The sequence below is a fragment of the Dendrobates tinctorius genome, unplaced genomic scaffold (assembly GCF_039654945.1).
Source record: "Dendrobates tinctorius isolate UK_male_01 unplaced genomic scaffold, ASM3965494v1 ptg000322l, whole genome shotgun sequence".
Lineage (NCBI taxonomy): Eukaryota > Metazoa > Chordata > Amphibia > Anura > Dendrobatidae > Dendrobates > Dendrobates tinctorius.
Window position 1 is genome coordinate 2,041,297 of NW_027361989.1, and position 25,159 is coordinate 2,066,455.

General features: G+C 44.9%; 1 protein-coding gene across 1 annotated transcript in view; it reads right to left on the bottom strand.

Annotated features, from left to right (window-relative positions):
• Positions 1–2,517: 2,517 nt before the first annotated feature.
• LOC141074063 (uncharacterized) overlaps positions 2,518–25,159 on the bottom strand; it is a 47,779-nt gene continuing 25,137 nt past the window's right edge. Inside the window, exons 8-9 of the mRNA XM_073561579.1 lie at positions 24,927–24,932; positions 2,518–3,372 (exon numbers count right to left, since the gene is read on the bottom strand). Of these exons, the coding sequence (XP_073417680.1) occupies positions 2,786–3,372; positions 24,927–24,932 (593 nt within the window). The 3' untranslated portion in view covers positions 2,518–2,785. The remainder of the gene's footprint in view (positions 3,373–24,926; positions 24,933–25,159) is intronic.

Sequence of the window (25,159 nt, forward strand, 5' to 3'; positions counted from 1 at the left end):
GGAAGAAACGAGCCTCATTGTTACCCAGCCACCAACACAGCATGGGCTTGGACCTCATGGTAGAGCCCGACATATGAGTGCCTTCTTGCTGCACTATCTGCAACATAATTCCCGTATAGTTATGATTAGGAATAATGCTGACTACTGGGTTGCCACTTTATTAGACGTTATAAAAGCAAATTTTGCCAGATGATTCCCACCCTAGAAAGGGAACAGCGAATGCTGGAGTATTGAAACACGCTTTTACACAACCTTAAGAGAGCTTTTCCCCAAGACAGCAGTGAATCACACCATTCACATCGCAGCTGTAGACTTCCAACCTCCGGACCGTCAATTCTTCAACGCCAAAACATTAGCAGCAGCAGCAGTGAAAGTAGAAGAAGCAATTTCTGTGAGTCCTTTGACACTTCTTTAGGCCAACGCATGACGTGAGTTACTTGCATACGTATTTTGGCCAAAATATTAACTAATACCTCTCATATTTTTTATGTGTTTTTTTGCACTTTATTTTTCAGGGTGCAGTTGGGTCCATTCAGTCTTGTAAACTGTGGTGTCTGTTCACATTGGATGCATTTGGATAGCACTAGGCAGCCCGCCTGATCTAATAGTATGGGCGTACCTAATAGGCTGTTGGCCTGGATGCTGTGCATTACCATTGTGTGAACAGCGCCGCATACAAGCCTTCATTGTGCATTAATATACCAAGCAACCGCCCCTCCATACATTGGTAGGTTGTGAGTGGTTGTGTCATCGGTATTCTTGCACCTGTGTTGCCGCCATCTTAACTATATGGGCTCACTCACCCTGACAGTGCATTTGTTTGGAGGTCTGGGCAGGTCGGCATCTCTGCTTTTTGCTGTTTTTGAACATTTGACATTTACCTGAATTTTTATATCTACACATGATTTACACAAATTATATTTTCTAGTCTTAACTCTATACTATTTAACATTAGAAGCTGTGTATTTTTGTAATTATTTGTATGTATACATGATTGATTACCACTTCCGTCTCTGTAAAAACAATCCCCTTTAACCCCTTTCTGACATCGGGTGTAAATGTACACTGATGTCGGACTCCCTCCTTTTGATGTGGGCTCTGGCACTGAGCCTACATCTTTTCTCGCACATGATGGGCCAGAAATCCCGCACATTGGTGACCCTATCACGTGATCGCGGGTCACTGATAGGTTGACATGACAACCAGAGGTCTCCAGCAGACCTCTATGGTTGTCACTGCCGTATCCTATGAGTGCTGCCCAGTGGTTGGCGCTCATAGCAAGTGAGCAACTCTGCTACATGCAGGTGATCTGATCATTGCTTGTATGTGGCAGAGCCTATCGGGTTATAGCAGCTTCTAGCCTCCCATTGAGACTATTGAAGCATGCCTGTGGAGACATGGGGTGGTCAGCGGGCGCCCCAGTCAGCTGGCTGAAACGACATGGATCAGGGATCGTCCCACCGAACGCAGGCTCTCCCTTTAACATGGGCATAACGCTGCTCAGACAACACACACTGAGGGTAAAACAGTGTGGGCAATGCTTTATTGTACCACAAAACAGGCAGATAACACATAGAACAGTCCCAGCAAAATACCCAACAGAGTGCACATTACAGAGTCTCACCCTTCCGCTGATTCGCTCCCAGGATCGCTACCCCACCTGTGGCACGCACAGAGAGGAGGTAACGACAAGCGTAGGAAGATGACAATCCATTCAGTCCATACAAGGTAAAAGGCCAGTTGATCCGAGGATCACAACCTGGCTTCTCCAAATGTATCCATGGTTCAGCGATGGTCAGTGGAAGAGATCTGTGTTCTTCCAACCGAGGCTGAAAACCCCTAGGTTGTTTCCTGTAGAATGATAGATCCGTGTCCCTCGTGATGTAAAAACTATATGAAGTATATAGTTTGAAGTTTGGGATCTGCCAATATGTGGCTAGCTTTCTGACGGTTTCGGATAATATGATAAATGATTTTAGTTTTATTTTGTCTAGTCTCGCTTGAATATAGATCACTATTAAATAGTCTCCTGATGAGTCGCCTTTGATGAGGACAATGAAACCCGTAGAAATAAGAGGCTTGGAGAGTGAGTGAGTATACGTCACCTCACCCTATATACTGAAATGTGGGCTTTATGTTTTTTCTATTAGTCACCTTCTGACTAACCTTCAGGCAGTGAATTATGGGTATAGTTTTACATTTGGAATTAATAAAGATTAGTTCTATCCTTTTGTCAGCAAACATGAGGAATGACAAGAGACAACCCATTTAAAAAGATTCAATTTTGGTTAAAACTTTTCCAACATTAAGAAAATTAAAAGGCTTCTCCCCTGTGTGTCTGCTCTGATGTCTAACAAGAAGCGCTTTCTGGTTAAAATATTTCCCACATTCTAAACAGGAAAAAGACTTCTCCCCGTGTGAGTTCTCTGGTGAGGTGGCTCAGTAGTTAGCACTGCAGCCTTGAAGCACTGTAGTCCAGGGTTCAACTCTCACGAAGGACAACATCTGCAAGGAGTTTGTATGTTCTCCCCGTGTTTGTGTGGGTTTCCTCCAATATTCCTAAGACATACTGATAGGGAATTTACATTGTGAGACCAATTGGGGACAGCTATGATACTGTGTGCAAACTGTAAAGGGCTGCGGAATATGTTAGCGCTATATAAAAGAAAGGTTATTATTATTAGTAAGATTCCATTTCTGGTTAAAACATTTCACACATTATGAACAGGAGAAAGGCTTCTCCCCTGTGTGAGATCTCTGATGGTGATCAAGATTTATTTTCCATTTAACATGAAAGCGGTTTCTCCCCTGTGTAAGTTATTTGGTGTGGAACAAGACTCCCTTTCTGTTTAAAACATTTTCCACATTCTGAACATGAAAAAGGTTTCTCCCCTGTGTGAGTTCTCTGATGAGTAACAAAATGGGATTTACTTGCAAAATGTTTCCCACATTCTGAACAGGAAAAAAGCTTCTCCCCTGTGTGAGTTCTCTGGTGCTTAACACAATCTGATTTATTGCAAAAACATTTCCCACATTCTGAACAGGAAAAAGGCTTCTCCCCTGTGTGAGTTCTCTGATGAGTAACAAAATGTAATTTCTGATTAAAACATTTCCCACATTCTGAACAGGAAAAAGGCTTCTCCCCTGTGTGAGTTCTCTGGTGAGTAACAAAATGTGATTTATGTGCAAAACATTTCCCACATTCTGAACAGGAAAAAGGCTTCTCCCCTGTGTGAGTTCTTTGGTGTCTAACAAAATGTGATTTCTCGTTAAAACATTTCCCACATTCTGAACAGGAAAAAGGCTTCTCTCCTGTGTGAGTTCTTTGGTGAGTAACAAAACGTGATTTCCATGTAAAACATTTCCCACATTCTGAACATGAAAATGGCTTCTTTGCTTTAGGAGCAGTTTGTTTTTTATTGCCTCTTTTGTGATTTTGATTTTCCTTAGTAGTTGGTAATGAATCAGAAGATGGGACCTGTTTCATAGGATCAAATGACAGATCTTTGCTGTGAATGGATGATGGTATATCTGGAGTAATGGCATTCACTTCAGTTGTATCTTGTAGGATCTCAAGATCATCAGATTGAAAAATTGAAGATGTCAGCTGTCCCTCTGATCTCCTGGTATAGTCATCTGCTAAGATAAAAAACAATTATTACACAGGTCAACGAAAAAAAATTTTTTTTCTGGTGTCCAAAATATTTTAATGAATTTGGGGTATTTTTGGGGTGCTGATTCTGAATATGTCATCAGTTTTGCCAGATTGGCTCAAGTTTTTGAGATTTTTGGTATCTTATTTATAGCACTTGTTGGTAAATGCGACGCATCATCTCATTAATTTCTTTGGATTAGTACTTGAACTGAGCAGTTCTCAATATAGTTTTGTGTTAATTAGTGTTCTAAAAGTTTGTTCATAGCTTGATTTTTGCACTAACTTTATGTTGTTGTCTGTTTTCCAGTGAAAAGCATGAACTCATCATGAAGAAGTTGTCTTAACGATCCAGACTCATTCTGTTACATTTGTGGTGAATATACACTGCCAAAACATAGAAGAAACATAACACACTTCGTAAAAAAAGTGTATTTTGCCTATTTTGGGGTTATGCTTGGGGACCAAGACAAGTTTTGGGCACCACACATAGTGTGCAAAGCATGTATCGAATTATTACGAAAATGGAGCAAAGGACAAAGAAAAAGCTTCAAATTTGGTGTTCCAATGGTGTGGAGAGAGCCAAAAAATCATCATGATGACTGTTATTTCTGTGCAGTGCAAGTGCAAGGATTCAATAAGCATAAGAAACGAAAATGGGAGTAACATGGAATCTGCAAGAAGGCCTGTCCCTCATTGTGAAGATGTGCCTGTACCTGTGTTTACCATAAATAACAGTCATCATGATGATTTTTTGGCTCTCTCCACACCATTGGAACACCAAATTTGAAGCTTTTTCTTTGTCCTTTGCTCCATTTTCGTAATAATTCGATACATGCTTTGCACACTATGTGTGGTGCCCAAAACTTGTCTTGGTCCCCAAGCATAACCCCAAAATAGGCAAAATACACTTTTTTTACGAAGTCTGTTATGTTTCTTCTATGTTTTGGCAGTGTGTATTCACCACAAATGTAACAGAATGAGTCTGGATCGTTAAGACAACTTCTTCTTGATGAGTTCATGCTTTTCACTGGAAAACAGACAACAACATAAAGTTAGTGCAAAAATCAAGCTATGAACAAACTTTTAGAACACTAATTAACACAAAACTATATTGAGAACTGCTCAGTTCAAGTACTAATCCAAAGAAATTAATGAGATGATGCGTCGCATTTACCAACAAGTGCTATAAATAAGATACCAAAAATCTCAAAAACTTGAGCCAATCTGGCAAAACTGATGACATATTCAGAATCAGCACCCCAAAAATACCCTAAATTCGATGAAATATCTTTGGCACCAAAAATGCTGTTGACCAGTGTTATTTATTAATAAAATATCTTTTAGTTTTGGATTTTTGAACACTTCTAATTAAACTGTCCATAAAAATGGCAAGCTATGTAAAAAAATCTTTAATTTTTGAGAGAAAAAACAGCAGATAAGAACATGCAGCTGAAAGACAAACTAATCAAGGATACTAGATGTGGTACAGAGGACCCAAGACAGGGTACTCAGAAGGAAGCTAAGAAAAAGGAAGCAAAACTTCTTTCCTGCATGCTGACCAACGCAAGAAGCCTGACCAATAAGATTGAAGATCTGGAGTTGGTAATTTATGAGGAAAATACGACATAGTAGGAATAACTGAGACATGGTTAGACGACAGCTATGACTGGGCGGCTAACTTGCAAGGATATGATTTGTTTAGGAGGGATCGTAAAAAAAGGAAAGGGGGTGGAGTCTGTCTATATATATATATATATAAAGCCCACACTGAGAGAAGATATACAAGAGGGAAATGAAGAGGTGGAGTCTCTATGGGTGGAGATACAAGGAGGGAAAAGTAATAAAATCCTCATAGGGGTTTGTTATAAGCCACCAAATATAACAGAAACCACTGAAAATGTATTATTGAAACAGATAGACAAAGCAGCAAATCCCAAGGAGGTGATTATTATGGGGGACTTCATCTACCCCGACATAGACCGAGAAACTGAAACCTGCGTATCTCAGAAAGGAAAGCAATGTCTGTCAGTGACCAAGGATAATTCTCTGTCACCACTTGTGCAGGGCCCAACTAGAGGGACGGCCCTTCTGGACTTAATGTTAAGCAACAGGCCAAATAGAATAACAGAAGTCCGAGTCGATGGGCACCTAGGGAACAGTGACCACAATACAACACAATTCCACTTGTCCTTCAGTAAGGTGCCCTGGAAGGGGGTTACGAAAACGCTGAATTTCAGGAAAGCAAAGTTTGATCAGCTTAGAGAGGACCTTCCCCGAACTGATTGGGACAATGTCCTCAAAAATAGGAGCACAGAAAATAAATGGGAAATATTTATATCAGTTTTACACCCCCACTGCGAGCTAGCCATACCGTACAGAAATAAAAGGGCTAGGAACAGGAGAACACCAATGTGGCTAAATAAGGATGTAAAAAGGGCAATAAAGAACAAGAACAAGGCATTTAGGAAGCTAAAACAAGAAGGCAATGAAGAAGCATTAAAAAGTTATAGAGAGAAAAATAAAATGTGTAAAAAACAAATACATTTAGCAAAAGTGGAAACTGAGAGACTCATTGCTAAGGAAAGTAAAACAAACCCCAAACTATTCTTTAATTATATAAACAGTAAAATGATTAAAATTGATGGTGTCGGCCCTTTAAAGAACAATGAGGGTGAAATCATAGAGAGCGATGTGGGAAAAGCAAATGTTTTAAATACATTTTTCTCCACAGTGTTCACACAGGAAAAGGATTTGCCAGGGGAAATGCAGAGTGATAATGTAAACTCCCCATTAAGTATTACCTGCCTAACCCAGGAAGAAGTGCAGAACCGCCTTAGTAAGATTAAAATGAACAAATCACCAGGCCCTGATGGCATTCACCCTCGGGGATTAAGGGAGTTAAGTAATGTGATAGACAGGCCTCTATTCCTTATATTTAAAGACTCTATAGAAACAGGGTCTGTTCCTTTTGATTGGCGGCAAGCAAATGTGGTACCAATATTCAAAAAGGGGTGTAAAAGGGAACCTGGAAACTATAGGCCGGTAAGCTTAACATCTGTTGTGGGTAAAATTTTTGAAGGGTTTCTAAGGGATACCATTATGGAATATCTCAATGTTAATAAATGTTTAACTCCATATCAACATGGATTTATGAAGGATCGCTCCTGTCAGACTAACCTGATCAGCTTCTATGAGGATGTAAGCTCTCAAATGGACCCAGGAGAATCATCGGATGTCATTTATCTCGACTTCTCTAAAGCATGTGACACTGTCCCACATAAAAGATTGGTAAGTAAGATGAGAAAGCTTGGGCTAGGGGAAAATGTGTGTAGATGGGTAGGTAGCTGGCTTAGTGATAGAAAACAAAGAGTGGTTATTAATGGGGCATCCTCAGATTGGGCCAGGGTTACTAGTGGGGGACCACAGGGGTCTGTATTGGGCCCCCTACTATTTAATATATTTATTAATGATCTAGTGGATGGCTTACACAGTAAAATATCAGTATTTGCATATGATACAAAACTATGTAAGGTAGTTAACACAAAGGAGGACAGTTTGCAACTACAGACAGATTTGAGTAAATTGGAGAATTGGGCTGAAAAATGGCAAATGAGGTTTAACCCAGATAAGTGTAAGGTTATGCACATGGGAAGGAGAAACAGATGCTACAATTACTTACTAAATGGGAAACTGCTGGGGAAATCAGACATGGAAAAAGACTTAGGCATCTTAGTCAATAAGAAGCTAAATTGGAGTGCCCAGTGTCAGGCAGCTGCCACCAAAGCAAATAGGGTCATGGGATGCATTAGAAGAGGTCTGGGGACACGAGATGAAAACATAATTCTCCCTCTGTACAAATCACTCGTCAGACCACACTTGGAGTATTGTGTGCAATTTTGGATGCCGGTGCTCAAGAAAGACATTACTGAACTTGAAAGGGTTCAAAGGCGGCTACTAAAATGATAAATGGAGTTGGTTCACTACAATATCCAGAAAGGTTATCAAAATTAGGTCTATTTACCCTAGAAAAGAGAAGACTTAGGGGAGACCTAATATATATGTACAAGTATATCAGAGGGCAATACAGAGATCTCTCCAATGAACTGTTTGTACCAAGGACTGTGACAAGAACAAGGGGGCATTCTCTTAGTTTGGAGGAAAGACAATTTCTGCACCAGCATAGAAGAGGGTTCTTCACGGTAAGAGCAGTGAGGCTCTGGAATTCTCTTCCTGAGGAAGTGGTGATGGCCAACTCACTGAATGAATGTAAGAAAGGAATGGATGCTTTTCTTGTGAGTATCAGTATAGAAGGTTACGAATAATAGAATATTATAGGTAGATGGTTGACCCAGCTTAGGGGAAGGAATTTTTTTCCCTATGGAGAAAATTGGCTTCTACTCTGTGGGTTTTTTGCCTTCCCCAGGATCAACAATGCAGAACAGCTGCACTAAAAATAGGCTGAACTAGATGGACATAAGGTCTTCCTTCAGCCTTCAAAACTATCTTACTATGTTACTCATCCATTGGTCACACTTGGCTGGAGAGGCATGCTCAAAAATTGCTTGTTTTAGAAAATGTTTCAGTGTAGGACATGCTTGAATTTTCCAAAGTATAATCAGTCTGTATGGCAATACTAACATATTTAGTAACCCTAGCTTCAGATGATGCAGAATGTTCACACATGCTCCCAGGATCTGCTGCAAGGGATTCTGGATTGTATAGAGTATCTGTATAAACAGATTCTGGACCGGATAAAGGATCATGTGTAACGGATTCTGTAGATTCAGGCTGCTGACGCGGCCTTTTCCTTGGCCCACACTTTCTCCTTGCTAAACGTTCATTACTTAAAGTTTGTCCCTCTTGTACAGGAGGGAATATGGAAGGTATTGCGCCTGTTCTCAATGTTCTTCCTCGATTATCCACCATATAGCAATCGGAATCAAAGTGACATGAACACAAGCAATATTTTTTGTTTTTGTTTTCATCGAAAATTCTTGGAGCGAATGAATCAACATTTTGAAATTGTTGACCTGTTGCGATAAGCCATTGCTTAATTTTGGCAACATCTTTTGGAAAAGTGTAAAAAGGCCCGACTGCCCTGAGCAGGCCTGCCAGTCGTGCTAACACCGCCATTTACTAGGCAATTTGGCATTCTCTAGGTTTCGGCCTGTAATATAAAGAAAAAAGGTACACGTTCTAAATATGTCCCTCTCTATATATAACAATTTCATAAGAAAAGGAAAAACCTTTTTAGGACAAGATATTTCATCCCTATTTTTTGGGGGGGACGCCACATTACTTTCCCATTAGATCCGGGAGGCTGCTCTGCCATTTTGGTGTCTAATGTACTTGCCTCGCCAGGGGCAGGAAAGCACGGCTGTCACTTTTAAAAATCCCGCACCTCCGGTGGCATACTCATTGTCTGACAGGCACACTTGCGCCTGTGCAGTGGAGCGGGTCAACGTGCTCCTCGATAGAAGTGCCAAAGTCTTTGGAGACTTCACATGTTTTGTGAGACATTGGCACTATCTTCAATGGAGCACCGTGACACGCTCCACTGCGCAGGCGCAAGTGCAGGCTTGGCAGCCAAGTGGTCGTCAAGGACCTTATCCACATGGGGCTCCGAGCATCCCACCGAACCGAAGAGGATTCATTGCAAGAGAGAATAAAAGTTCTTTTATCAGGTATGAGGGTCAGGTGTAGGCACATATAGGTGTGAAAACAACCACACTTACATTCTGTTTGGATGGATAGATAGATAAATAGATAGATAGATAGATAGATAGATAGATGATAGATAGATAGATAAATAGATAGATAGATAGATTATAGATATATGGATGGATAAATGCATAGATAGATGATAGATGGATGTATAGCTGGATGGATAGATAGATAAATGGATAGATAGATGATAGATAAATAGATAGACCGATAGATGATTGATAGATAGATAGATAGCAAGATAGATAGATAGATAGATAGATAGATAAATAGATGGATAGATAGATGATAGATAAATAGATGGATGGATGATGGATTGATAAATAGATGGATAGATAAATAGATAGATGATAGATAGAAGGATGGATAAATAGAGAGATGGATGGATAAATGGATGGATAGATAGATAAATGGATAGAAAGATGATAGATAAATAGATGGATGGATAAATAGATAGATAGATGCTAGATAAATAGATAGATGGATAAATAGATTGATAGATGATAGATAAATAAATGGATAGATAGATAGATAAATAGATGATAGATAGCTGGATAGATTGATAGATAAATAGATAAATGGATAGATAGATAAATAGATAGACCGATACATGACAGATAGATAGATAGATAGATAGATGAATAGATAGATGGATAAATAGATGGATAGATAAATAGATGGATGGATGGTTGGTAGATAAACAGAGAGATGGATAGATAGATGAATTGATAAATAGATAGATGAATGGATACATAGAATCATAGAATCGTAGAGTTGGAAGGGACCTCCTGGGCCATCTGGTCCAACCCCCTGCTCAAAGCAGGATTCGCTAAATCATCCCAGTCAGATGTCTGTCCAGCCTCTGTTTGAAGACTTCCATTGAAGGAGAACTCACCACTTCTCGTGGCAGCCTGTTCCACTCATTGATCACTCTAACTGTCAAAAAGTTTTTTCTAATATCTAATCTGTGTCTCCTCCCATTCAGTTTCATCCCATTGCTTCTAGTATTTCCTTGTGCAAATGAGAATAAAGTTGATCCTTCTACAATGTGACAGTCCTTTAGATATTTGTAGACAGCTATTAAGTCTCCTCTCAGTCTTCTCTTTTGCAAACTAAACATTCCCAAATCCTGCAACCTTTCCTCATAAGACAGGGTTTGCAGACCGGTCACCATTCTGGTCGCTCTTTTCTGAACTTGCTCCAGTTTGTTGATGTCTTTTTTAAAATGTGGTGCCCAAAACTGGACACAATATTCCAGATGAGGTCTGACCAAAGAGGAGTAGAGGGAAATAATGACTTCACGTGATCTAGACTGTATGCTTCTGTTAATACATCCTAGAATTGCATTTGCCTTTTTTGCTGCTGCATCACACTGTTGACTCATATTCAGTCTGTGATCTATTAGTATACCCAAGTCTTTTTCACATGTGCTGTCACTTAGCCCTATTCCTCCCATTCTATATATGCTTTTTCCATTTTTATTGCCCAGATGTAGTACTTTGCATTTCTCCCTGTTAAAAACCATTCTGTTATTTGCTGCCCACTTCTCCAGTTTATTTAAATCTTTTTGAATCCTCTCTCTCTCTTCTCTAGTATTAGCTATCCCTCCTAGCTTTGTGTCATCAGCAAATTTAATCAGTTTACCCTCAATTCCTTCATCTAAATCGTTGATAAAGATGTTGAACAATACAGGGCCCAGGACAGAGCCCTGTGGTACCCCACTTGAGACATTCTTCCAACTGGATGTGCAGCCATTTACGACCACTCTTTGGGTCCGATCACTAAGCCAGTTATGAATCCACCTAACAGTTGCCTTGTCCATTCCATACTTAATCATTTTTTCAATAAGGATTGTATGAGAGACTTTGTCAAATGCTTTGCTGAAGTCAAGATATACTATATCTACAGCATTTCCTTGATCCACCCAATCAGTGATACCGTCATAGAAGGAAATTAAGTTAGTCTGACATGACTTATTAGTTACAAACCCATGCTGACTCTGTTTAATCACTTCATTCTTATCCAGGTACTGACATACATGTTGTTTAATAATTTGTTCAAAGATCTTTCCTGGTATAGAAGTCATACTCACCGGCCTATAGTTACCTGGGTCCACCTTCTTCCCCTTTTTGAAGATAGGAACAACATTTGCTCTTCTCCAGTCTTCTGGCACTTCTCCTGTTCTCCAAGAATTTTCAAAGATTATAGAGAGGGGTTCAAAAATTTCTTCTGCTATCTCCTTCAGTACTCTGGGGTGTAATTCATCTGGACCTGGAGACTTGAATTCATTTAGGCTAGCTAAGTGTTTCCTCACTATCTTTCTGTTTATAGATATCCTGGATTCTTCTATTCCCTTAATAGGACAGTGAATAACAGTTGATGTTACATTTCCTTTCTGAGAGAAAACAGATGCAAAATAGGAATTTAAAAGTTCAGCCTTCTCAACATCCTGTCTTACCATTTCATCATTTTCATCCTGTAAAAATCCTATAGCATCTTTGACTTTTCTTTTACTTTTGACATATCCCCAAAATCCTTTATTATTGCTTTTGACATCTCTTGCAAGCCTCAATTCATTTTCAGCTTTAGCTAATCTGATTTGTGTCCTGCAGGTTCTGCAGACAGCATTATATTCTTCTTTAGATATGCCTCCCTCTTTCCTTTTTCTAAACATTTTTTTCTTCCTTTTTAGCATGTGCTTAAGTTCTGTGTTCATCCATCCTGGTTTCCTTAACTGCTTCCTATTCTTCCCTCTTTTCGGAATTGTTAACAACTGTGCTTTGAGAATTTCATTTTTCAAGATTTCCCATCCTTCCTGGACATTTTTGTCTTTAAGGATATCCAGCCATTGGATCCCTCCAATTCTCTTTCTGAATCCCTTAAAATCTGCCTTTCTGAAATCTAACCTTGACGTCTGAGTCTTCACAGGTCTTCCGCCTCTAGTTATCCAAAATTCTAAAATAGCATGGTCGCTACCTCCTAGGGTCCCAGCCACTTTTACCTCCTCAACCATTTCCTCCCTGTTTATAAGGATTAGATCCAAGGTAGCAGTTCCCCTTGTTTTCTCCCTTACCTTTTGGAAGATGAAGTTGTCAGCAAGAGAGGATAAGAATTTCCTTGACCTGTTAGTTTTGCCTGAGAGAGATTCCCAACAAATGTCTGGATAGTTGAAATCTCCCATGACAACTATGTCATATTTTTTGGAGAACTTGGCCATTTGATGCATAAAGAGTTCATCCATATCTTCAGCTTGCACAGGCGGCCTGTAGTAAATGCCTACAATGGTGTCCTTTCCATTGTTCTGTCCTTGTATTCTTACCCAAACAGTTTCCACAGAACTCCCAGTCTCTGAAGCTTCAATCTCTGTGCAGATATACGCGTTTCTAACATACAATGTGACACCCCCTCCTCGTTTATCAAGTCTGTTTCTTGCAAATAAGTTGTATCCTTCTAGTCTTGTATTCCAATCATGTGTATTGTCCCACCAAGTTTCAGTGATTCCAATGACATCATATTTCTTTTCCTGTGTTAGTAGTTCCAATTCTCCTTGTTTGTTGCCCATGCTTTGTGCATTAGTATAGAAACATTTTAGTTTGTGATTGGTTTCTCTTTCTCCAATATTTTTATTAATTAGATTCTTTCGTCTTTGTTCTTCCTTTCCACTTCTAATAGCAGAGTTCTCAATAGCATTTGTCAGGTGTATGGCTTTTTCTGGTCTTTTGCTTCCCTTCCCATGTTGTTCTAGTTTAAAGCTCTCCTTACAAGTGTAGCAAGGCGACTTCCAAATACATGCTTACTAGTCTTCGTAAGGTGCACCCCATCTCTAGCAAGTAGTCCATCGTATAAGTAGTTCACTCCGTGATCCAGAAATCCAAATCGTTGCTGACGGCACCATCGACGTAGCCAGTTGTTCACCTGCAGAATCTTATTCCACCTCCTTGTTCCATGGCCATACATAAATGATAAATAGATGGATGATAGATAAATAGATGGATGGATAGATTTATGGATAGATACATAGATGATAGATAGATAGATAAATAAATAAATGGATATATGGATAAACAGATAGATGATAGATAGATAGATGGATAAATAGATAGATGATAGATAAATAGAAAGATTGTCATGCCCGCCATGTCTGCTATGCTGCAAGATCCCTGGAGCAGTGTGCCTGCGCACCTCATGACTGCTGTGCTGCGTGACTCCTGGAGCAGTGTGTATGCGCACGCGTACCTCATGGCTGCATGCCATTGCTGTGTGCACGCCCGTCTCTGCTCTGCCTGCTGTGGTTGCCTCTGTGGTCCTGCCCCTGATCATGTGACCTTTCCTATGTTCCAGCACTGTCTGACCCAGCTAACCTCTCAGTGGAGCCCCTGATCATGTGACCTTCTCTATGGTCCAGCCCAGTCTGATCTAGCAATGCTCTCTATGATCCTGGAGGATCTGAATCAGAAGTCCTTCACTCGGAAGTGCAGGTGCTATGGTGCTATATCAGACCGCCCCTTCCTATGGTCGGGGCCGGAGTATCGTGTTGCTTCCCTGCATGGCCGCTTGGTCTGCTCGGTCGCTCCCTGTATTCTGTGCCCCTGCACTTTGCCCTGTCATGCATCTCTGCACACGCTCTGTGCTTGTACTCTGCCTCTTGTCCTGAGCCATGTCTTATGTTGTCCTTTGTGCCATGTTTTGTCTCTGTCTTGCTTGAACTTGTAGTCCTTTTCCTGTGTTCTCTGCCTTTGCCTACTTTGCCATGTTTTGTCTATGCTATGCTTTCCTTGTACTGCTTCCGCTTCCCTGTTTCTGCCTGGTCTTCCTTGTTCTGACCTAGGGTGCTCTGTTGTGCTTCCTAGCACATGCACCATTCCTCCTCTCTGACCTGGGGTGCTCTGTTATGCCTCCTGGCACACGCACCATTCCTCCTCTCTTACCTATGGTGCTCTGTTGTGCCTCCTGGCACACGCAACATTCCTCTGCTCTCTGACCTATGGTGCTTCTCAAGCACATTTCCAGGCTAGTCTCAAGGTTCTTCCTTGACCCAGCTCTGGGCTTCGGCCTACGCTCCGCTGCTAGTCCTGTTCTCTGCCTAGTGCTCTGTTGTGCCTCCTGGCACACGCACCATCTCTGCTCTCTGACCTATGGTGTTCTCTTGCACATTTCTAGGCTAGTCTCAAGGCTCTGCCTTGACCCGGCTCTGGGCTTCGGCCTACGCTCCGCTGTTAGCTCTATGTCTCTTGTACCCGACTCTTTGCTACTGCCTACGTTCCGTTCCTTGCTCTGTACCTTGCCTTGTTTCTTCGCATGCCCTTTGCATGCACCTGGCCTTCCTAGCCTCCTGTCTGTGCCTCAGCCGTGCCGCCCTAGCCGTGCCCGCCTGCTTGTGCCTCAGCCATGCTCGTCGGCCAGTGACAACTGTGTCGCCTGTTATGCCTCAGCCGGGTTCGCCTCAGTCTTGCCCGTCTGTCTGTGCCGCAGCCAGTCCAGCTAGCCAGTGCCCCAGCCGTGCTCTCTGTGCTTCCTTGCACCCATGCTGTCTGTGCACTGTGCTTTGCATGCTCTGTAAAGCACGCGCAGGCCCTAGCCTGCTTCTTGGCATACCTCCCCGTGCTTCTCTAAGGAATGCGCAGGTCTTGCCATATACCCTGTCGTACCCTCTTGCACGTACAGGTCCTAGCCTATTCCCTGTCATGCCCTCTTACACGCACAGGCCTAGCTTGTACCCTGGCATGCCTCCTAGCACGCACCCTGCCTTAAACCCTGGCTTGCCTGTCGGATTCCCGAAACCTGCCGACCGCTGCCAGAGGTCCGGAACCAGATGACTGCGGCCTGATGTCCGGAGCTGATTTCCGCAGCCTGATGCCTGGATCCTGTCGGTCGTTGCCAGTAGTCCGGAGTCCGATGCCATCGCACCCTGCCTTGGACCCTGGCGTGTCTCCTAGCACGCACCCTGTCTAGGACCCTGGCGTGTCTCCTTGCACACACCCTGTCTTGGACCCTGGCGTGTCTCCAAGCACACACCCTGTCTTGGACCCTGGCGTGTCTCCTTGCACGCACCCTGTCTTGGACCCTGGCGTGTCTCCTAGCACACACCCTGTCTTGGACCCTGGCATATCTCCTAGCACGCACCCTGTCTAGGACCCTGGCGTGTCTCCTAGCACACAGCCTGTCTAGGACCCTGGCGTGTCTCCTAGCACACAGCCTGTCTTGGACCCTGGTGTGTCTCCTAGCACACACCCTGTCTTGGACCCTGGCGTGTCTCCTAGCACACACCCTGTCTTGGACCCTGGCATATCTCCTAGCACGCACCCTGTCTAGGACCCTGTCGTTGTGACGGACTCAGCTCCTGCTGAGCCCATTTTTTGAGTGGACCCTCTGGGTCGTGGCATCCACCCACCGAGGGCGAGCTGACCTTGTGAGAATCCACCCCCTATACAGGGAGTGTCAGGGGCAAGACCAAGGGGGTGAGCCACCACGACTGCTGGGACCAGACGGCCGGCTCAGGGGACACTAGACGAGTGTCTGACGACAAGGACGAGCAGGAAGCAAGACGAGACTAGACGTAGGTGCAAGGTATCTTCATTAGAATAACACAAGATCACATACAGAGAAAACAAGCAAAACGTGCAAGGTGCGCGCGTGGGCACGCCAAGGTCCATAACATGGTACGTGCCAGATGGCACGCCTAGGCACAGGTAATGGCATGATGGCATCGGACTCCGGACTGCTGGCAAACCGACAGGGTCCAGGGATCAGGCTGCGGACGTCAGCTCCGGACATCAGGCCGCAGTCATCTGGTTCCGGACCTCTGGCAACGGTCGGCAGGTTTCGGGCATCCGGCAGGCAAACCAGGGTTCAGGCAAGGAGGCACGACAGATATCCAAGCAGGGTGCGTGTTTAGGGAACACGCCAAGGTCCAAGGCTAGGTGCGTGTGTAGGGGACACGCCAGGGTCCAAGGCTAGGTGCATGTGTAGGGGACACGCCAGGGTCCAAGGCTAGGTGCATGTGTAGGGGACACGCCAGGGTCCAAGGCTAGGTGCGTGTGTAGGGGACACGCCAGAGTTCACAAACGAGACAGGGTGCATGTGTAGAGCCACGCCAAAGCATAGGATAAGACAGAGTGCGTGTAGAGACACGCCAAGGTACAAGACAGAGTGCGTGTAGAGACACGCCAAGGTACAAGGTACAAGACAGAGTGCGTGTAGAGACACGCCAAGGTACAAGATACAAGACAGAGTGCGTGTAGAGACACGCCAAGGTACAAGATACAAGACAGAGTGCGTGTAGAGACACGCCAAGGCACAAGATACAAGACAGAGTGCGTGTAGAGACACGCCAGAGTTCAGAGCAGGGCTGTGTGCTAGGAGCTACGCAGGGACGCACACCTCACTGGCCAATGCGCACGGCTGTAACGCCAGCACGAGGCACGACTAAGGCACAGGAGGGGGCAAAGGAACCTTCGTGCTAGGAGCCACGCCAGGTTCAGGGCAGGGTGCGTGCTAGGAGCCACGCCAGGGTTCAAGGCAGGGTGCGTGCTAGGAGCCACGCCAGGGTTCAAGGCAGGGTGCGTGCTAGGAGCCACGCCAGGGTTCAAGGCAGGGTGCGTGCTAGGAGCCACGCCAGGGCACAAGGAAGGGCTGCGTGCTAGGAGCCACGCAGGGGGCACGCCACACTGGCCAGTACACACGGCTGTACACAAACACGTGGCACTTACCACGGCACAGGAGACGGCCAAGGGGAACCCACGTCGGGGTTCAATGCAAGGACAAGGCAGGGAAAAAGGCAAGGAATACAGGCAGAAACAGAGCCAGGTCAGAGAGAGGACAGAGTCTAGCAGCAGAGCCTAGGCAGAAGCCCAGAGCCGGGCCAAGGGAAGACCTTGGGACTAGACAAAGAAATGAGGACTAAGGAGAGGAGGAATGGTGCGTGTGCCAGGGAGCACTACAGAGCACCATAGGAGAGAGAGCGAGGCAGAGCAAGCAAAGACTGAGACCATAGGGAGGAACACAAAGCAAGGAATAGCAAGGCAGAGAACACAGGGAGGACTACAAGTCAAAGCATAGCAAAAGCAAGACATGGCAAAACAGGCGAGGCAGAGAACGCAGGAAGGACTACAAGTCAAAGCATAGCTAAGGCGAGACATAGCAAAACAGACTAAGACAAAGAACAGCAGAAGGACTACAAGGCAAAGCAAGGCAAAGACAAACATGGCACGAGAGACAACACAAGACATGGCACAAGACAAAAGGCGGAATACGAGCACGGAGCGTGTGCAGAGACGCACTACAGAGCAAAGTGCAAGGGCACAGAATAGAGGGAGAAACCCCACAGACCCAGAGCCTTGCAGGGAAGCAACACAATAATCAGGCCCTGAGCATAGGAAGAGGCGGCCTGATATAGGGCATAGCACCTCCTCCTCCAGGTCAGGACCAGGGGAGCACTTCCGGGATTCTAGACATGACGAGATGATAGCAGAACCAGACAGTGCAGGATCTTAGGAAACGTCACATGATCAGGGTTTCAGACATGACGAGATGATCACCGAACCAACCAGTGCAGGATCCTAGGAAGAACACATGATCCGGGATTCTAGACATGACGAGATGATTGCAGAACCAGACAGTGCAGGATCTTAAGAAACATCACATGATCAAGGACTCCAGACATGACGAGAAGATCACAGAAGGCAGAGCAGAAACGCAGGGATCCTGCAGCTCAGACATGAGGTGAGTCTGCACACAGCTCTAGCGAACATGCAGGACAGCAGACAAAACATGCGCATGCACATCGCTCCAGGAGTTCTTGAGACAAACAGACATGGCAGACATGGCGGACGTGACAGTCGTGTCTCCTAGCACACAGCCTGTCTAGGACCCTGGCGCGTCTGCTAGCACGCACCCTGTCTTGGACCCTGGCGTGTCTCCTAGCACACAGCCTGTCTTGGACCCTGGCATGTCTCCTAGCACACACCCTGTCTTGGACCCTGGCGTGTCTCCTAGCACACACCCTGTCTTGGACCCTGGCGTGTCTCCTAGCACGCACCCTGTCTTGGACCCTGGCGTTTCTCCTAGCACGCACCCTGTCTAGGACCCTGGCGTGTCTCCTAGCACGCACCCTGTCTTGGACCCTGGCATGTCTCCTAGCACACACCCTGTCTTGGACCCTGGCATGTCTCCTAGCACGCACCCTGTCTAGGACCCTGGCGTGTCTCCTAGCACGCACCCTGTCTTGGACCCTGGCGTTTCTCCTAGCACGCACCCTGTCTAGGACCCTGGCGTGTCTCCTAGCACACAGCCTGTCTTGGACCCTGGCGTGTCTCCTAGCACGCACCCTGTCTTGGACCCTGGCGTGTCTCCTTGCACGCACCCTGTCTTGGACCCTGGCGTGTCTTCTAGCACGCACCCTGTCTTGGACCCTGGCGTGTCTCCTAGCACGCACCCTGTCTTGGACCCTGGTATGATTTCTAGCACGTGTTATGCCTTGAACATTTGGCGTGCCCTTGCACGCACTTTGCTGTGCTTCACTGTTTATGCCTTGCACCTGATTAAAGCTTGAAACCACGTTTATTGAAGAAACCCAATGATCTCGCTTTATGTTTTGCATCCTGCTCGTCCTGCTGCCGGACACTCACTAGTGTCCCCCTGAGCCGGCCGTCTGGTCCCAGCAGTCGTGGTGGCTCACCCCCTTGGTCATGCCCCTGACAATCCCTGTACAGGGGGTGGTTTCTCACTAGGTCAGCTCACCCTAGGTGGGTGGGTGCCACTGCCCAGAGGGTCCACTCAAAAAATCGGCTCAGCAGAAGCTGAGTCCGTCACATAGCTAGATGGACAGATAGATGATAGATAGATAGATAGATAGACATGGATAAATAGAGAGATGATAGATGGATGGATAGATAGATAGATAAATAGATGGATAGATAGATGATAGAAATATAATAGATAAATGGATAGATAGATAGATGGATAGAGAGACAGATAGATAGACAGATGGATAGATAGATAATAGATAAATGGATAGATGGATAGAGAGATAGATGGATAATAGATAGATAATAGAAAAATAGATAGATGGATATATAGATGGAGATAGATAATATATACATAGATGATAGATAAATAGATGGATAGATAGATGAATAGAGAGATAGATGAATAATAGATGATAGATAGATAGATGAATAGATAGATGGATAGAGAGATATGGATAATAGATAGTTGATAGATAGATAGATAGCAAGACGGATTGATAGATATATAGAAAAATAGATAGAGGTAGAGATAGAGGGATGGTGAACTATGAAGCCAATAGGGGACTTTATAATATATACAATAATGCAATTTTATGGCAATGTACGGGGTTTTTACAGTGACACACCTTAGGTGATGAGCTGAACTGCCAGTGAACTGCTCAGCTCATCAGACGCTGCCGAGGAAAACAAAAGAGGCGCAAGGGAGGAAAACGAAAGACGAGGAGGGAGATGGGGGGAGGTGAAGCTATAGATTTTCAATGTGCAGGCGCAAGATTCACAGCCCTGCAGTGTGAATACTTAATAACACACTGTGGGGCGGGATCTGGGGACTCCAAAACACACGGGCTCGATAGCCTGATGTCAGTTCCTTGGCAGCACACACTGCGCATACCCGAGAACTAGTGGAACAGCGCAGGCGCCCACCGGCATGTAATGCCAACAGCAACACAGGAGGAGGCGGCGTAGGGACGAAACAGCTGGGAGGCGTCTTAAACAGAGGGACATATCAAACCTCTGTGACTGAATCCAGGTATGAGGACCTATTTATAAAAGTCAATATTTCGGCGTTACTGGGGATCAGATACTACTGCTGCTGCTCTTTCATTCGGGGGACTACACTTCTCTCATACCCCAAAATCAGACAATAGAGCAGGTGGAGGCGTTGGTTTGCTCCTATCACCAAAATGTACCTTTCAGGTTATCCCTCAAGTACCCTCACTTGTCTTCCCTTCTTTTGAGGTCCATGCCGTCAGACTCTACACCCCCTTCTCCATGCGAGTGGCGGTGGTATATCGTCCTCCCGGACCCTCCCATCAGTTCCTGGATCATTTTGCCACTTGGCTTCCACATTTTCTCTCCTATGACATCCCTACCCTCATCATGGGAGATTTCAACATCCCCATTGCTCTTCCCCTCTCCCTATCTGCTACTCCCCTGTTATCTCTAACCTCCTCATTCGGCCTCTCGCAGCTTACTAACTCTCCAACGCATGAAGACGGAAACTCCCTCGACTTGGTCTTCTCTCGGCTTTGTGCAGTGGATGATTTTGCAAACTCCCCTCTCCCGCTCTCTGACCACAACCTTCTTTCATTCTCTATCAAGAACTGTCAGGCTGCTCAGGTCACCCCCACTGTCCATACTTATAGAAACATACAGGCCATTAACACCCAGAAACTTATGAAGAACTTGCAGTCTTCATTGGCCCCTATCTCCTCCCTCTCATGTCCTGATTCTGCATTGAAGCATTACAATGAAACACTTCAAAGTGCCCTGGATGAAATTTCACCTCCTATACAAAAAACAACACGACACAGACGGCAACAACCGTGGCACACCCTGCAAACATGTTTCCTGCTGTGATGCTCCAGGTGCGCCGAACGTCTGTTGAGAAAATCCAACCTACCTGAAGATTTCATCCATTATAAGTTTATGCTTAGAACATACAACACTGCCCTTCACCTCTCAAAACAAACCTATTTCAACACCCTCATCACTTCACTGTCCAATAACCCGAAACGTCTCTTTGACACTTTTCATTCCCTACTCAACCCAAGAGTGCATGCCCCAACCATGGAGCTTCAAGCTGATGATCTGGCCAATTACTTCAATGAAGCAATTGACCAGATCCGACAGGAAATTATCTCCCAATCCCCTCATACCATGCACTGTCCTCCCTCCCCCACTGCATCTTGCTCACTCTCTGATTTTGAACCAGTCACAGAACAAGAAGTAAGCAGTTTCCTTGCATCTTCTAGCCCAACCACTTGCACCATTGACCCCATTCCGTCACATCTCCTCCAGTCCCTTTCCCCTATTGTCACCACCCACCTAACTAAAATATTTAACCTCTCTCTCCTGATATCTTTCCTACCTCATTTAAGCATGCCTTCATACATCCACTACTTAAGCAACCATCCCTTGACCAAAACTGTGCCTCTAACTATAGACCTGTCTCTAATCTTCCCTTCATCTCTAAACTCCTGGAACGCCTGGTCCACTCCCATCTTATCCGCTATCTCTCTGATAACTCTCTTCTCGACCCTTTCCAATCTGGTTTCCACTCTTTACACTCTACTGAAACTGCCCTCACTAAAGTCTCTAATGATCTACTAACAGCTAAATCTAATGGTCATTACTCCATGCTAATTCTCTTGGATCTCTCTGCAGCGTTTGGCAATGTGGATCACCAGCTCTTCTTCACTATGCTCCGCTCCATCGGCCTCAAGGACACTGTTCTCTCCTGGTTCTCCTCCTATCTCTCTGACTGTTCCTTTACTGTATCTTTTGCTGGCTCCTCCTTCCCATATCTTCCACTTACTGTTGGGGTTCCTCAAGGATCGGTTCTAGGTCCCCTCCTCTTCTCTTTGTAGACTGCCCCTATTGGTCAAAAAATCAGTAGATTTGGTTTCCAGTACCATCTCTATGCTGATGACACTCAATTATACACTTGTTCTCCTGACATCACACCTGCCTTTTTAGAAACCACCAGCGATTGTCTAAACGCTGTGTCTAGCATCATGTCCTCACTATATCTGAAACTGAACCTGTCAAAGACTGAACTCCTTGTGTTTCCTCCCTCTACTAATGCACCTATGCCCGACATTGCCATTTCTGTGTGTGGTTCCACTATTACTCCCCAGCAACATGCCCGCTGTCTTGGGGTCATACTTGACTCCGAGCTTTCATTCGCCCACCACTGTTATGAATGAGTCACCGTAGGAGGCAGACACAAAAATAGCAGCTAAGTCCAGAAAACCGGAGAAGTTGGCAACTATCAGATTGCAGACCCCTGAACCTAACAACACAACTAGCAGTAGCCGTGGGGGGTTCCTACGGTGCCCTAGACCCCTCGATCACAGCCGGAGAAACTAAATAGCCTAAAGACAGAAAAGGAAAACTAAACTGCCCCAGAGCAGACCCCAAAGTAAAAGGCAGCCCCCAACATATAATGACGGTGAAGCAAGATGAAAAAACACACACAGATAGAAAGATAGGCTGAGCAAACAATGGGGCCCAAACTCACTAAAATAGGACAGGATAGGACAGCTGCTGTCTGCAATCTGCAAAAACCCTGAAAAGACATAAACCAACAGGCTGATATGGAAAAAGGCCCTGAAGCAGCTAGGCTTCAAAAACTGTATCAGCACTCAGGTATTTTCTGAAGACAGAGCTAAAGGAAATCAGATCACCCCAGCAGGGAATGACAGAAATCCAGCAAAACAAAAACAACGTACAAATGCAAACGGAAGAGCAGAAAACTTAGCTTTTGGAGAGCAGGAATTCAGACTGGTATCCAAGGATCCACAGAGGAATCACCCGCAGAGCAGACGGGCGTGGACAGCCTTATATCCAGTCAGAAACTCCACTCAGCCAATCATCATCATTAGACCCAGATGCCTGATAATCAGGCTCACTATCTTTCTTTACTAGAAGAGGGAGTTCATCGGGCCTCAGTGGTAAAGGGGAAAATGAACTCACAACAGTACCTCCCCCTTGAGGAGGGGTCACCGAACCCTCAACCACGCCACCAGGACGATCAGGGTGGGCCCGATGAAAGGCACGCACCAATCTTTTGGCATGAATATCAGAGGCAGAGACCCAGGAATTATCCTCCTGACCATAACCCTTCCACTTAACCAAATACTGGAGTCTCCGTCTAGCCAGACGGGAATCCAGTACCTTCTCTACCTCATATTCCATGTTACCTTCAACCAATACAGGGTCTGGAGGTGCCACCCCAGGAACAACAGGTTCAACAAACCTCTTCAACAAAGACTTATGGAACACATTATGGATTTTAAATGTGACAGGAAGAGCCAAACGAAAAGAGACTGGATTAATAATCTCCAAAATCTTGTAAGGTCCAATAAATCTAGGCTTAAACTTAGGAGAAGCCACCTTCATAGCAATATTTTTTGATGATAACCACACCATATCACCAACCTTAAACTGGGGACCAATGGTCCTATGTCGGTTGGAAAACCGCTGGGCCTTTTCCTGGGAGAGAGATAACTTATCCACCACTTGGTCCCAGATCTGGTGCATTCTCTCCACCACAGTGTCAACACCTGGGCAGGCAGAGGGCTCCACCTGCCCTGAAGAAAATCGAGGATGAAACCCAAAATTACAAAAAAGGTGACATCAAAGTGGCAGAACTAGCTCTATTATTTAAAGCAAATTCGGCCAAGGGCAAAAATGAAACCCAATCATCCTGATCAGCGGAAATAAAACATCTCAAATATGACTCCAAGGTCTGGTTTGTTCTGTCTGTCCATTGGTTTGAGGGTGAAAAGCAGAGGAGAAGGACAACTGAATTCCCAGCTTGGAACAGAAAGTTCTCCAAAATCTAGACACAAACTGAACCCCTCTGTCAGATACAATGTTCTCAGGAATCCCGTGCAAGCGAACCACCTGTTGCAAAAACAGGGGTACCAACTCAGAGGAAGACGGCAACTTAGGGAGTGGTACAAGATGGACCATCTTAGAGAATCTATCACAAATCACCCAAATAACAGTCATTCTCTGAGAGGTATATCAGAGATAAAATCCATTGAAATATGGGTCCATGGCTTCTTGGGGACAGGCAAAGGCATCAACAACCCACTAGAGCGAGAACACGATTTAGACCGGGAGCAAGTCCCACAGGACTGCACAAAATTCCTGACATCACGAGACAAGGAGGGCCACCAAAAAGACCGACTCACCAAATCTCTAGTACCAAAAATACCTGGATGACCAGCCAAAGCAGAGCAATGAACTTCAGACATCACTCTCCTCTTCCACTGGTCAGGAACATACAACTTTCCACTGGGACAACGCTCAGGTTTGTCCTCCTGGAACTCTTCCAGAGTACGTCTCAAATCGGGCGAGATGGCAGAAAGAACTACCCCTTCGCCTAAGATGGTAGCAGGTTTGGTCACCACAGGAGAATCAGCAAAGAAGCTCCTAGAGAGGGCGTCTGCCTTGACATTCTTAGTTCCAGGAAGAAAAGAAACCACAAAATCAAAACGTGTAAAAAACAAGGCCCACCTAGCCTGTCTGGGGTTCAAGCGCTTAGCCGACTCTAGGTAAATCAAATTCTTGTGGTCAGTGAGGACCACGACTTGATGCTTAGCTCCCTCCAACCAATGTCTCCACTCCTCAAATGCCCATTTCATGGCCAACAGTTCCCGATTCCCCACATCATAGTTACGTTCAGATGGAGAGAACTTTCGGGAAAAGAAAGCACAGGGATTCATTTTAGATGTTACAGGATCCTTTTGGGACAAAACAGCTCCTGCACCAATCTCAGAAGCATCCACCTCTACCTGGAACGGAAGTGAGACATCAGGTTGCCGCAAAACCAGGGAGGAAGGGGAATCTTCGCTTCAGCTCCTGAAAGGAAGAAACAGCCTCTGGAGACCAATTTAACACATCAGCACCCTTCTTAGTCAAATCAGTCAATGGCTTGGCAATACTAGAAAATTTTGCTATACATTTCTGATAAAAATTAGCAAAACACAAAAACTTCTGAAGGGCCTTCAAAGAAGTGGGC